Source organism: Perognathus longimembris, chromosome 11 (assembly GCF_023159225.1).
Source record: "Perognathus longimembris pacificus isolate PPM17 chromosome 11, ASM2315922v1, whole genome shotgun sequence".
NCBI lineage: Eukaryota > Metazoa > Chordata > Mammalia > Rodentia > Heteromyidae > Perognathus > Perognathus longimembris.
Window position 1 is genome coordinate 21928661 of NC_063171.1, and position 15441 is coordinate 21944101.

Sequence of the window (15441 nt, forward strand, 5' to 3'; positions counted from 1 at the left end):
ATTTTCAGCAGTGCTACATGGAGTGGAGGAGATACTCTCTGCCCTTTGAGAGCCTGATGTCCCATAGTATGCTCAGAAAATAGAAAGTACCTTGAACCCTATGAGTATGAAGCCAATGGTCAAGCTGAAACAGCAGCTGGATGGAATAGCTTTTCAACTGGATTGCACAGCATTTCTCCTGTATGTTGTGAACACCTGCTGAGAATGGGTATTTAAGAATATAGCCTCCAAATAGACAGTGTCCCTATCCTTTACTTTTCATGGCATGTTATCTTACAATTGTGTATCCATCCATCCCCACCCTGACATTCATGTCATTAGAGAATTCCAATAGAATGGAATTGGATAGACTTAACACATCATCATCTATAAATATAAAACCTCAGGAAAAGAGCTTGCTTATATTTACAGATTTCTCAAGCAAAAAGGCCAGCCACTTGCAGCCAACCAAAAACCAAAGGTCACTACAAAACTGATCAGCAAAAAAGGCAACCTGAAGGCCAAGAATTTCAAGAGTTCAGTTGAACTGAGTTTGGTACTGGGAAAGGGCTTACAAAAGATGCAGCAGCCAGAAGAACAGTTTCTTCCTTTAGTCTGCCTGCAGGCCAGAATCTGCACAGTCCTCAAAACCAGGGTCCTGCACACCCTCCACTCAGGAGGAAGAGCCCTTGGGTTTTGGCTCCATTACTTCATGTAAAAGAAAGGCAATGCCTTCTCACCCTTCTCTATCTGCTGATTTTGCTTTTTTAAAAAAATGGGAAGCTTGAGGAAACAAACCAGTTTCCAAAAGTGGCAAAAATAAATCACAGCTGGCTAAATTCCCAGGTTGTGCATGGAGAGTTTTTTGGTGGCCTAAGATGGGATACAATAGGTGGCAGTTGCCACATCACGCAGGATTATCTCTCACAGAAGTGCAGCCTCTCCCAGGAGATGGCAGATGATAAAGCTGGTCTGGTCTTGTCCTTGCTGCAGATTTAGTAAAGTGCTATTGCAAACCTTCAAGCAGGAAGGCCCTGCACTGCCATTTTCTGGAGAGCTCTAGCTGCTTAAACACGAAACTGGAGCCTAGTGCATGGCCCAAGTCCAGCCAGCAACCCAGAGAGAGGCAGCCCAAGGGCCACTTAGAATCTTTTGGGCAATTTTAAGGACTGTGCCTCAAATTATTTCTCCAAATCAAGGTAAGCAAAAAAAAAAAAAAAAGGTTCCTGGAAGTGATCAAGACTGTCCTCCAACTGAGTCAAGCTAGTACAGCAAGAAAGCTTTTGTTTTTAAAGGGAAGGAATGGAGTCTGCAAGCTCATCTAAACCAACACCTCCCCCTCCCCCCCCAAGCAGAGCAGACTCTTGTAATTTCATTTCAACCCACAAGGACAGGGAACTCCAGGAGACTGGCATCTGCCCATGTGGCTAAACAGATGCACATTTGAATCCAAATGTATCTCAGGATGTTTTCACTGATTGTCGTTTTGGTATCTCCTGTTTAGCTTTGATCATTTCATAGGCTGTATGGCAAACAGCCTGTCTTGGGGAATAAATGATACAAGCAAATTGAAAAAGCACACTGCACCAAAGGGACTCATCAGGCAGTCTGTGAAGGTCCAGGGTCACTTGACTCCAGCCTCAGAGTCACCTGCAATAAAAACCACTTATTGCCATCAGGGAGTCAGTGCCATAGATTGATTTCTTAAAAACCAAAACTGATCAATAATCTCTTGTTTGCACTTTGGAGTAAGAAAGTCATATTTTTACAACAAACAAAAGCAGGGAGGAGGCCATATTTTAGTATCAAACTGTGGCCATCAATATTTTTACTGACCTTTAATAACTAACTTTTATTTTGAAAAGTAGTATCATCCAAAAATCATTATATGCAGGTGCCTCTGCTGCGGGAATCTCATTTTGGTGGGAGCAGTGGTTTGGGAGGTATGAGATGCACCAGATGGAACATAGTTCCCACCGGCCAGGTAGCCTGTTACAGTCACCTTGTGCTGTCAAAGCACTGAGCAGCCAAAGCCTCTAAGCAGGGTGGGAGAGGAGGAAGCCAACAAGCCAGCATCCCTAGAGCTCTAGAGTGTCCACCCCTGTGCTGTGGCTGAGATGAGTGCTACTCTTCCACCACCTCCCAAGAAAGCAATGCCCTAGTGTGGCCTCACAGACTTCTAAAATCAGAGGAAGACTTCCATTGAAAATAATGGAATTTCACATTGGCGCACCTTGATCCTTAAGAGGCAAGTCTCTTTTGATTCTTGAAGATATTCTCTCAAGCCAGATGGACAGGTATGGTAGGGAGAGGAGAAGTTTAAAAAGGAGGATGATCCATTTCATCGAGCCAAGAAGCTGGACTAGTTGGAAAGTCGGGATAGCCTACACTGCTTCCTGTGGAGATGTCAGAGGTGGGTCCCCCAGCCATGGCTCTCAGCGTCTGGCTTACTCCCTGCCCTGCATGTGCAATGATGCCCAGGTTAGTGTCCACCGTGTAATCCAGCCCATTGAGCAAAGGAGCGTGGGATGGCAGGGACGATATGGAGGATGGAGACTGGGGGATTCCATAGGGGCTCCCATCCCTCAAGTCCTGATAGGATTGTCCTGTCCCATCCATGGAGAAGCTCCCATTCATTAACTGTCCGCCTGTAACGTCCCCCACGTTGCCATAAATCCTATTGGTGTGGCCAAGTTCTGAGAGAATTTGATCCTCTGTGGACAAAAGAACGAAGATTTATTATCAGCTGCCAGGACTCCTGTGGTCCCTGCTTGTCACAAACAATAATACACATGACCAGAAAAGATGCCCACAGGCCATAGCTCCCTCACTGCCAATCACAGGTCAGACACATCAGCCGGGCATCCAGGGACCAACCCAGTCTAAAAGGTAAAACAAGAAACACTTGCAGGGACTGGATGTGTCTACATGGCTGGACACATGTTGATGAGCTTGTGGGTTCTCCATGACTCAGTTACTAAGTGTCTCTGGCTACACTGAGGAATATGGTTGTACCGGGTTTAGTGAGCTGTGTTATCCATGTCACAAGTGAAAACTACATGCTGACAGGATTTCCTCAGAAAGATTTCAACCCAAGAAAAGGGCTTGGTTTGGCTGTTTGGGAAACAAGCAAGCTCATAAGATTGGGGCAGCTAAATCCCACTTTTAGACTTAGGCATAAAATCCCAGTCTACCTGAAAAAGAGGTTCAAAACCAAAGAATTTGGTTTCTCTCTATATCTAGCAAGATCTTCCTTGGAGACCAAGAGTAACACAAGGCAAATGTACCTTCTTATGTCACTATGGGATCTAATGGTATCTTGTCACATGACAGAATTTGTATTTCCAATATAAGTGAAGTTTTGTCTTAAGAAATAGATTTCCTCTTACCCAGAGAGAACAATGATGTAACATCCCAGGACCAATTGCACACAACAGAATTGAGTACAAAACAAGATTTAGCAATCTTGTGTCTTCCAGGCATGGATTTCAGCAGCTCAAATGAGATTTAGTAACTTCCCCAATCCTGACAAGAGGCCCAGAAAGTGAGCAGAAGGCCTCTGTGCCCTGTGTACTGAGGAGACCTACATTTAGGTTCAGGAGACAGAGATCTCCTGAGCTCAGTCCTCTCAGGGTATTGTCCTGGCAGACAACCTCCAGGCTTGCACATCAATTCCTATGTAAGGCCTCAAGAGGCTAGACTTCAACCTCCCATCCCTTTGAGCACCCCATTCCACCCATGAAAATGTAGAAAAGAGAGGAGCTCATGCCTTCTTGGCCTTTTGCCTATACCTGCCATTGCCTGTGGCCAGCGCCCCTGTGAGCACCACAGCTTCTGTGGGGACAGTCACACTTTCCCCAGGCACATCCACAGCTAGCTGTGTTCATTGTGCATGCACCAAGATGGCCCTGTAAAGTGGGCAACAAGGTGTTCCTCCCCATTTATAGACTGGGAGACTGAGGCTTATAAAAAATGAATCATTTTGACAGAGCCATCTTGGAAACCAGCTTTCTGATCTCCAATTCAATCCCCTTCTCTTCTCCAATAGAAGACTTTCCTCATTTGAGGACTCAGTCATTGAGAACACTTCTGGTTATTTGCAAATAATCTGAGGATCCACATCATGCAGTAATTTGCAATTCTGCTGATGTACAAATTGGAACATAGCGCATGCTGCAAAGCTGTGTGCAGGATACAGGATGAAGTGCGTGGTGAGGGAAGGGATTGCAGAAGTGCAGTCAGTACCCATCTCACATGCTCTCACAGTATTGATTTCCTAGGGAAAGGCCTGTTGAGCAGGTCTTCTGCCACCAGGCTAGGTGGGGCAGCAGGAGGCCCATCAGGGCTGGGGCAAAGGCTGAAGCACAGCCATCTGTTTACAGCCACATGACCTGCTGAGGCCACCTCCATCAGCAGGAAAGGAGGCCACGGGGCCATAGGGCAGAACCAGGGCCAGGCTGGGTCCTGAAGAAACCAGCCTCCATATTTCAGCAGCCTTTTGTTTGCTTGTCCTCTTATTTTCTACTCGTCCCTTTTGGAAAAAGCTGCTAGCCCCATCCCTACCCTTTGTTGCATACCTATGCTCAAGGGAGTGTCAAGCTAGATTCCTACTATGTGTCAGGGCTTACCGGTCCCCAGGAGACTCTACCAAGGCCTCAGCCTCAGTCCCTCCAGCCCTGCTCACCTCGGAAGCTCAGCTCACTGTCACTAACCCCACAGTCCTCTGCAGAGCTCTCCTTCTCCTGCTTGCTGCCTCCCCGGCTCCTCTTGACACTCTTATAGAACTGTCCCCACCGGTGCCGCCCTGCATCCTTCTTCAGGCGCTTCTCCTTGGCCCTTCTGTTCTGAAACCAAACCTGCCACAAAGCACAGTGACATTCAGAGGGTATCTACCACAACTCCAGAGTCCCCCAAATTCCCAAGCAAGGTGGCTAGAAATGGACTGAAGCCTTGGTAGAGGAGCGCAGGACCAAGGTGTAATGTGCCTATTGCCTCTCACTTGGACCTCAGGACTGGCCACCTGGCAAATGCCTGAGAGTCATGGCCCAGAGCCCAGCTACCCATAGGGAGCAGAGCCACCACTCTGACCTCAGGTGAGAGGCACAGACACGGGGCTCCACTCCATGTCCATCCCTCCCTGACCCCCAGAGGGCAAAGCCGGCTGGCATCTCACCTGTACCACCCTCATGTCCAGGCCTGTCTCAGAGGAAAGCTGCTCCCGCACATGCCGGGCAGGCTTGGGGGAGTTCTTGTAGGCATTTTTTAGTGTCTCCAGCTGCTTTGCTGTAATGGTAGTCCGTGGCCGCTTAGCTCCAGCCTCTGAGTCATCTGCAATGAAACCAGCCTTACTGGGGTCAGCCAAACTGAGATCATTGGGCTGCTACCCCTGCCTTTCCCAGTTGGGCTTCCAGCTCAGTGGGAGGAGCAGGGAACATCACTGAAGCTGGTCACCCATCCCGGGGAGCTGACCCTAGCACACATTCGCACATGGTAAGTGATGCTCACTGTTCCACCTCTCCTCAGAAAACTCTCTCCCTTCATAGCCAGTCTAGCCCCACAGGCGTGGCCACACTTCCTGTCATGGCAAGCTCACTGATGAGACATCCTTGGGAGCCAATAGGGCTATGAGATGAAGAAGCCAGAGTGAAGCTGGTCCTGAGCTGTTCCCCAGGATCCACTCCTCCCATGGGGAGCCTGCCGTTCTCCCCCTCCCCACTACAGCCAGCATGTTACCCCTGTCTTGGCTTCCTGGGGCTCATAACTAGGGGAAGCCTCTACCTCACATATCATCCAAGCAATGTTGATCATTGGTGGATCAGAACCCACAGGTGGGTTGTTAAGGAATTCAGTAGGAAGCCAGGTGCTGGTGACTCACACCTGTAATCCTAGCTACTCAGGAGGCTGAGATCTGAGGATCACAGTTCAAAAGCAGCCCGGGCAGGAAAGTCCATGAGACTTTTATCTCCAATTAACCACCAAAAAAACCACAAGTAGCACTGTGGCTCAAGTGGTAGAGTGCTAGCCTTGAGCTGAAGAGCTCAGGGACAGCGCCCAGGCCCAGAGTTCAAGCCCCACAACTGACCAAAAAAAAAAAAAATACTGAGATCAGAGGACTGAAGTTCAAAGCCGGCCTTGGCAGAAAAGTCCAAAAGACTCTATCTCCAACTGACCAGCAAAAAGCTGGGCTGGAGGCATGACTCAAGTAGTGGAGTACCAGCCACACAAGGAATCTGAGTAAGCAAGAGGCCCTGAATTCAAGCCACAGTAACACACACACACACACACACACACACACACACACACACACAGTAAAAAATAAACCTAAAAGAATGAGTAGGATAAGGCAAACATTGTTTCATAAAATATGTCCTGACTTGTTTGTTTTGTCATTGTTTTTGTTTTGTTTTGGCCATGCTGGCCTTGCAAATACTAGGCAAGCCCTCTAACTCTAAGCTATGGCCTCACTCTACAATTCGTTTCTTGTGATGGATCATCAAAGTTTTTGGAAAGCACTGGGCTAAAGAGTGACCAAGGCAACACATTGGTCAAGTCCTTAATGGTGTTTTGTTTTGTCACGGCACTCAAGGCCTTGCACTTGCCAGGCTTGTGCTCTACTGCTTCAGCTCTACTGTGCTCTACTGCTTTAGCTCTGCCCCTAGTCCTTCAATGGGTTTTAAGCCAACAGCCTGAAGTTCTTGTTAATGTTGGTTTGTCAGCTCAGAGTCAAGCACAGAAAGCTCCCCCTGAGTGTTCAGTGAGGTAGGCAGGGGTAAACAGCTGCTTCCTCCCCCAGCAGTCCCAATCCCCTCTGTGCAGAGCAGGGGCGGAAGGTGGGTCCTCTCACCTTCTCTGAGTTCCCTCACTTGCACTGCTACATCCCTGCCTTCCTCTTTGCCTTTCCTCTCACTCCATTCAAGAAAACCTTCTGTGAGGAGCAACAATAATAACCAATAAGGACTAAGCACCTACTATGTGCCAGGTTCACTAAGAGCATTATGTGCCTTTAGTCCTCACGGTTCTGAAGGTTTTCTGTGGAGTCAGAAGATGTGGGTCCAGCCTTCCAGTGAGTGAGTGAGTGGCTGGGTGTGCAGCCTCACCTCTCTGAAGCTAGGATGCCATGGGAATTAAGTCGTGGTGCAGCTCAGCCCCATACTCCACCCATTCTCATGGCCATCCAGTCTCCTCCAACAAGCCACAGCATCCTGGGACAGCTCTCACCCAACTCTCTCCCTGCTGGAGTCCAGGAGCAAAAGGGAGCTAAAGGAGAGTTCCTTGGCAGTCAGTACAACTTAGTGAGGAAAACCTCTGCAATGCTTTCCTTTAAATTCTTAAGGAAGGGTTGGTCCCTCCTGCTCAGATGACAGTTTCATACAAACTTGAATTGTGAAAATATGAAATGATGTCCATTTAAATATTCAGTCTTTGTGTATAAAATTTTAAATTACTGAGCTATCAAAAACATGTGAGTTGGGCATGGTAGTGCACACTGTAGTACCAGCACTGGGAGACTGAGGCAGGAGGATCACAAGTTCAAACACCAGTCTAGGTTGCATAGAGAGACCTTCTATCAAAAACAAAGTTTTAAATAATAGAGAATAATTTAATTTCAAAACAGGTTGGCCTAGTGAATTAGAAACTATTTTTGCCCCAGCCAGATGGCAGTGCCCCGGGGTATACCTGTCACCCTGGCTTGTAGCCCAGTGGTGCCATACCATTGCTTACATACTGAGAAAGTTCTTCGTGTGACTATGGGGATGATTATGCTGTTATTTTAACATTCACTGTTATTATAATTTAAAATCTTTTTTATATCCTATAACAATGTCATCCAAGTATTCATTAAGTAGCGATGGCAGTGCTCATGCTGAAAAATGTACCTAAAAATCAATAACTTTGGTGCGGAAGTTAAATGTGATAAAACGCAATGAGGAAGGCCAAGCAAGCCCATGATGCCCTGAGCTGTTAATTTAGGAGAGAGCACTTGGTGAGGGGGCTGGAGATAATGCTGAGAAAATAAAAAGTAGCATTAAGGTGGAATACACTTCACTGGTTATGGATTTGTGTGCAGAACACACCCTCCCCCCTACTTTTTACATTAATTCCCATGGAAAAAATTAGTCTTAGCATATGTTACTTTTGAATTATGCAGAGCCTCCTAGAACTTGTCCCTGGCATACAGTGCGACCTCATTTGACTGCAAATGCAAAAGTCCAAAGGAGATGGGACAAATGAACAAAATCCTTCTCATTAAGGAGCAAACTGCTGGTATTAGATTCTTTGTGTAGCCCAAGGGATGGAATTACAAGCCTGAAAGAAGGTTTAGCATAGCAAGGAGGAATGAAAACAAATGAAAAGATAGACAAACATCCTATAACAAACAAAGATCACTGATTGTACAAGATGGAGACATCCCTGTCGCGTTGATGCCAGAGACTGGAGACTCCTGGAGAACATGCTGGAAGTACCAATGTTCTTGGCCCCAGCACACCTTCCTTCCTGTCTACATATCTCTTCCACGTGGGTCTCAATCATCTCTGGCATCCCATGTCACGTGCTTCTCCCTACTTAAATCCCAGACAGAAGCCCAGAGTGACAGCGTCATTTTACCCCCATAGGTAGCTAAGAAGCTAAGACTCCGCCCCTTATGCAGCTTTCCAGGGAAGGTCCAGGTTCATAGGGACACCCACCGACCACTGACACTCAATCCAGTCTTTCCATTCTCCTCCTGGTTAACTACAGGGAAAATCTTTTTCTGTAAAATTTACAGATCCCCACCACCATGCTTGCTTCCCCGACAACGTTACCACTGGTCCACTGGAGCCACCCACAGTGCCAGGAGACACTGGGCTGAGAGCACCTGGGATCTGAAGGAGGTCTCTGACGATGACACTCTGGGAAGGACTCTGAGGAGGTGGTGTGGTGCTCTTTGGTAAGGAGGATCCGCACTTGTTCCTAAGGTACAGTGGCTCTCTGAGTCCATCTTGTGCCCAAAGAGCCCTCCCACTCTTCTGTAATGTCCCAGTGCTCTCCAAAGCAAGGTGGTGTTTTGAGAAGTATGTGAGCCCAGGAATGATCTGGAAGGATATACATGAACTTGTCTGTCTCTCTGTCTCTCTCGATCTCTTCTCTTCTTCACTCTTCTCCCCACCTCTCTCTGTGTGTATGTATTTCTCTGTGTCTCTCTGTCTCTTTGTTTCTGTCTGTCTCTCTGTCTCTGTCTCTCTGTTTCTCTGTCTCTCTGTCTCTGTCTCTCTCTGTCTCTCTGTCTCTCTCTGTCTGTCTCTTTCTCTGTCTCTCTCTTTCTCTCTCTCCTGTGTCTCTTTCTCTTCTCTGAGATTCCTAGGTTGAGTTTGACCAAATCCCAAATTCAGATCCTGAGCATCACACACACATACACACACACACACACACACACACACACACACGGACCGCTGAGCAAGCCAGGCTTAGGAACGTATGGATCTGAGCCCTGTGTGGGCAGTGAAAAGCTCTACAGCTGCCCAAGAACATGGCATGGAGAGCAAGAAGAGCTGCTGCCCATGCTGCATGGGTGAATCTGGGTTTCCAGGTGTGGCTATGCTATGCTGGGGCCTTGCTTCAGCCTGTGCCCAGTCTGGGAGCTCCTACTGTGCCTTAGAGCAGAGTTGGGGTAAGTCATGTTGCTGAAATGCCTTCAATGTGGCCTGTGACACACTGGGCTCCTGCTCCAACACCTGACTTCAGAAGCCTAAGGCGTCAGAGCTCTCAGTGGGAAAGGAGAACAGAGACAACTAAAAGCCGAGCTGCTTCAAAGTGCTGTGGCTCTCACTGCCCGCAGCATTCAGGGCATGGAGTGCCCAGGTGATTGTGCACCCCACTGTACAAAACTCAAAAGCTGCCCCAGGACACGCTGCAGACAGAGCTCCCAGCCCTGCCAGGCAAGGCAAACAGTGAGATCATGGCCACTCTCAATCCCCCCATCTGGTGTGGCAGGCAGCTTCTGCTGCCCACTGAAGCCCAGAGTGCTAACAGGTTGGGGGGATCAAAGGTGACTCTCATGGTAGAGCTTGGGGACACTTCTCAGAGGAGAGCCCTGCTGAGCAGAGCTCAGAGGCTGGTTAGGTACAAAACTGGGGATTGGGCCCCTTAGAAGCACAGCCTGTGAAAGGCCTGGCAGGTCCACACTGCTTACCGTTCTGTTTGGCTGTCTCGTAGTCTTCCTTGCACACCAGCCGCCCATCCTCCATGAGGTAGAACTCATCCCCCGTGGCCAGCTGCCGGTTGCAGATGATGCAGGCAAAGCAGTGCAGGTGGTAGACGAAGTCCTGGGCTTTGCGGACCACCTGTGTCGGGGGGATGCCCTGCTGGCAGGCCGTGCATTTTGTGCCAAAGCGCCTGTGGAAGCATAATGATTAGACCAAGCTGGTGTATGCTGGACAGTGTCTTCTATCACCTATCCTCCTCAACCCATTTCATGGCCACAGCCTCAGCCCCCCAGGCCCCCCAGAACTGCCCTCTAGGCTTCCGACTAGCCTCACTCCTTTGTGTCTGAGGCTCCTTTGCCACAAATGAAAGTGTTGAGTCAGAACCAGAGTCTCCAGTCCCCTTCCCAAAGCTGACATCCCAGGGGTCCTACTGCCTGCCTGCCACCCTTCAATGTATGGAGGGCTTCTAAATCCCCTGTGGAACCTGCTGTCACCCTGCCTCCTTCCAGGTGCTACACAGAAGACCAGTCCCTCGGGACACTGTGCAGGCCCTGGGGCTGCTGTGTATAAAGCACCCAGCAGCCCACCTCTGCCCAGCTCCCCTGGGCACCCTCCCTGCATGGCAGGGTGTCAGCACTTGCCTGCGTCCACACGGGCACTCTGGAGGAAACATACTTCATCAACAGAGCTCCTGACAGCTCATCCCTCTGTTCCTCCTCCATTTCGCCCTCCCCTCCATATGGCACAAGGGAAAGTCCCCACCCCCACCCCATGGACAAATGGCCCGAAATGAGCCCAGGAAGCCACACTTTCAAGCTGTGGTGACATTTCCAGGATGAGATGTCTGCAGATTGCAGTTTGGAAAATGCTGCGGTATGGCTTCCTGGGCTGGCAAGACAAGAGGAAATTACCCATGGCCAACGTGTGCCAGGGCTCGAAGGAGGAGATAGATTCATTGACAAGAGCATCCAGCAAGGCCCTGGCAGCCACACCGGTGGTCACAGGGCTAACACAGCCCTGGACAATGAATGCGAGGCTTTGCTGCAGGTGTGCTCTCCACACTTTGGGAGGGAGGAAGCCAGGAGGGGCCCGGGAAGCAAGGGCAGAGTTTAAAACAGCAATCAACCTAATTATTCATGACACTTCACACAGCAGAACTTTATCTTCTTCAGGATGAAAGACTTCGCCTAATGGATCTGGGGAAGGTTTGATTTTAATGGTCCTTTTAACTAATGCTTATAGGCAGCCTGATTTCCCCTGAAAGGACAGTACATATTTCATCCACATTAATACCAAATAAATTAATTATGGTCATGGCTATCATGATGAATCCCAGATTAATGCGGATTGATGGGTCTCTTATGCAGTAATGATACCTGCTGAGGGGCTGCAGGAGCCTGTGACAGTGCCATAGCCAACTGCCACTTCAGAACCCCCTGCCAAGGACAGGGTGTGCCAGAGAGAAGTGGGGGTCTCCACCTCCACATGAGTAGCTCCCCAAGAGCCAGCAGTGTGTGGTTGAGGAATGGCTCTTCTGAGGCCAATATGGGAATGTTGGCTTGCAAAGAGATATCTTCTGCATTCCGTGTATGCATGCACCTTAGTTGTGGGGGAGTGCTAGATGGGCTTTGTGACACCCTGTCCCCAAGATGTTCAGAATCCTGCCTCAGGATGACCTGGAATTTTGTCCAATTTTCAAAGGGATGTAGGACCCAGAGATTAAAGACTTATCAAATAGTGAAATTGTTCGATAAAGAACTATGATTTTAGAAAGTGAAGAAGATAACTAAACCCAAGGGTGGAGAACAAAGTACGTTTGCAGGAACATAGGGAAAGAAAGCCCATGTGTGTGTCCCTAGAGCATTTTCCAAAGCCTGTGCTGTCAGGCACCAGTGTAATCCTAGCTACTCAGAAGGCTGAGATCCTAGGATCAAGGTTCAAGACCAGCCTGACACAGGAAAGTCAGTGACACTCTTATTTCCAATTAACCACCCAAAAACCCAGAAGTGGAGCTGTGGCTCAAGTGATAGCCTTGAGCAGGTAAAGCTCAGGGACAGGGCTCAGTCCCTGAGTTGAAGTCCCAGGACCTGCGCACGGGATGGGGGGGGCGGGGGTGCAGGGGGCTCTGATCTCCCACATGGTCAATCCACTAAATAGATACTAAAATGAACAGTGCCCCACCCACTATGCTCACAGCAAACCCTTCCAAGGCAACCCTGAATGCAGAGGGGGAATCCACTTTGCTAAAGATAGTGGGCCAGGAGCTGCTCTGGAGACAACCCAGACTTTTCTAAAAGCAAATCCTGCCCTAAGAGCCCAGAGGAGGACAGAGGCCTGAGGAGAGGAGGATTGAGGGAGAGTCCAGAGCAGAGCAGAGCCCCTCCTGTGGCCTCTTGCACAAGAGGTCCACATCTCGGTACCTCACAAAAGCAGACAGGGCTTTCAGCGGCCAGAAGCCCAGCTGACACCAGAGCACCCGAGACATGAAAGATAACGGGGATATAAATTTAATCTACATCCCGACAGTGATTCATGCACGAGGGTGGCAAGTGCACAAGAAAAATGAAAAATAAATGGACTTTTCCAGCATTTTTTAGCAATTGAAGCAATTTTCCTGATTGCGGGATTTATACCAATGCTAAGTGGAAGTTGTTCCTCATTACCTTACCCCCCACACTGCATTCCCCCCCCGCAGCAGAGCTAATGGGACACTTGCTAGGGAAAGGGGGAACACTTCATGTACCGTTATAGTCCCCAGAGTTCCCCTGGCCTCTCCCAGCCCCAAGTGGCACCCCCCTACCCCACATCTACTCAGAACCAGTAGACCCAGAATAAGGTGCCACTCCATGGAGGTGGGAGTGAAGACACAGCCCTCCCCTACCCCCCAGTTCCAGAGACCTCAGACCAGAGTCACAGATGAGAAAGGCCTGGCAGACCACACGATTGTCCTGTGACCACCCAACCATTGGTAAAAGTCCTGGGCTGTTACACTGAGAACTAACTACTCTGACCAATGGTGAAGGAGGCTGGGTAAAAAAGTGGGGACCACCAGCCCAGGAAATCAGCTTCTGAGGAGTTTCCAGGCAGCACCCTCTCAATGCCATCCCTAAGTACCTACTATGTGCAAAGCCTGCACACTTGGCACATTGTGTCCACTGGCCTAACGCCTCAGAAAGACATTCTGGCCAGGCCTCCAAGGACAGCCAGCCTCCCAGGAGAGACAGGTGTAAGTGATCCACAATGACCCTACAATGCAAGAAAGGATGTTGGGGTATACTTGCGGCAGTGGGCAGAGTGCTTATCTAGCATGCACAAGACCCTGGGTTTGCTCCCAACATAGCAAAAACAAAATAAAAAATCTGAGGAAGTCCTTGCTAATGGCTCATGATGTTATTTACTCCTCTGATTGATGCCACTGGGAACTCCCTATAATCCCTGCCTACCACACTTTAGGCAAGCAACAAAAACTCACTGAAGGAGCATAGCAGGAAAGGAATGGAGTCCAGCCTGCATGAGGCTGTGGTTTGTGAAAACATAACACTGACTTTCCAATCCACAATGCTCTCATCCCATAATGTTCCCAGAGTGAAAGGAAGGGCTCGTGATGCCTCATAACAGGTGAGAAACAAGCTCAGCAAAGCGAGGGGCCGCCCCAGGTTGTACCAGCAGTGAGTAAGAACAGGGATTGCATTAGGTGCTCTTAAGACAACTCAGCTGACAACTGCAGGCAATAAAGCGACCCCTATCTCAGGCTAGAACTTGAGTACTTTCATGTCTCCATCAGCTTTGAGGGCCCCACCCTGCAGTACAGGAGCTGAGTTGCGTGCTCACTCTGACCCCACTTGGCTGGTGTTGAGAGGGTCTGGGGAAGTGCTGTCAGCTCTGCCAGTTCTCAGGGCCCATTCTTGAACTCACCATCTGCTCTAGTGCTTGGCCTGAGCCCCTGCCTCCACCTGCTGCCATAGATGGGCCTTGCTGAGCCACTCAACCAGGGCAGGGACACACAGACTTCTGGCACATCGCTGATTTGATGTGCTGTTCTTGGTCAAACCTGTGAGATGCTACTAATGAAGGTCACTGAGCTCCTAATCATCGCTCCTACTGTGCCCTGGGAGCCCTGTGCTGTGTCCTCTTATCCTCCTTGTGACAGTCACTGCCACACTAGCATCACCCCATTCGGCCCTCAATGACTTCAGCTAGGCCTGGTTCAGCACCACTCTGCCATACCACACAGACCATTCTTCTGCTCTGTCCTTTGACCTCTGCTCCTGAAGGTCACAGTCTCCACCCTTCCTCGGCTGTTCACTCATGCTCTGTCCCCAGTAATGCCAAAATCCAGCAATAACTTCCAGTCCCACTCCCTGTGGGACCACCACCTCCTGTCCACTGGGCATGCTCCCTCCAGAGGGCCCTGCGGTGAGCTAATTCCAACCACTCATGGACTGTTTCTCCTTGCCTACCCTTGTCCCTCATTCCTCCAGTGGTCTCACTCTCCTTCTTACCCAGAAAAGGTTCCATGGACCATCTTACTAATCCTCCCTCCCCTTGACTCTCTACTTTCCCTACTCCAGTGCTGATCTACTAAGGACAGCTGAGGAAAAATACCTTGCCGATGTTGAGGTGATATGTAGGGTGGGGCATGATCTCAGCACTCAGAAGGAAAATCAACAGTTTAAGGCCAGTCTGACCTCTAAGTAAAACCCTATTTCATAAAGCCAGAGAGAGAGAGAGGGAGAGAGAGAGAGAGAGAGCCAGAAATCATACTTCCCTAGGCTGTTTCTCTCTTCCCTCACAACCTCTTCTCTACAGTCTCCACTCTGGGTGTCAGCTGGTGGACAAGTTCCTATTTCCTGGAGAATGAGCTGCTCTAGAAAGATCTTCCATGTGTCCCCACTGTCCCACTGCCTGCCTCCCACCATAGCTAGGATACTTGCCTGGCCCCAGGTGGCCAACCCTGCCCTGTTCACAGTCCGCCACCATCCTCACACAGAGTACCTGCCTTCTGACCCACCACGGTTCCTTCAGCCCTGTGCCCTCCACATCATCTGTGTGCCCTGCCCGTGCACATGCATGCTTTTATTGCTGTCATTTGAAAAACCCTCTCTGAATTCCATTATGAAGAAAAATCCTCAGGAGGTTCTCAAAGCAAGGACCCCGATACACCTCGCCCAGGTTTCTCTTGAATTCATCTAGTGTGCTGCCTCACTAGCCAGCCAAGACTGTACTTGGCAGGTCGTAGGAGAGCTGGCATAGCTACCAGCAGCAGCTGCCATCTTTC

General features: G+C 49.3%; 1 protein-coding gene across 1 annotated transcript in view; it reads right to left on the reverse strand.

Moving 5' to 3' along the window:
* Nucleotides 1-1782: 1782 nt before the first annotated feature.
* The window catches only part of Lhx4 (LIM homeobox 4), a 41353-nt gene continuing 27694 nt past the window's right edge, over nucleotides 1783-15441 (reverse strand). The window contains exons 3-6 of the mRNA XM_048357097.1: nucleotides 10151-10353; nucleotides 5153-5307; nucleotides 4664-4835; nucleotides 1783-2693 (exon numbers count right to left, since the gene is read on the reverse strand). Coding sequence (XP_048213054.1) covers nucleotides 2299-2693; nucleotides 4664-4835; nucleotides 5153-5307; nucleotides 10151-10353 — 925 coding nt within the window. The 3' untranslated portion in view covers nucleotides 1783-2298. The remainder of the gene's footprint in view (nucleotides 2694-4663; nucleotides 4836-5152; nucleotides 5308-10150; nucleotides 10354-15441) is intronic.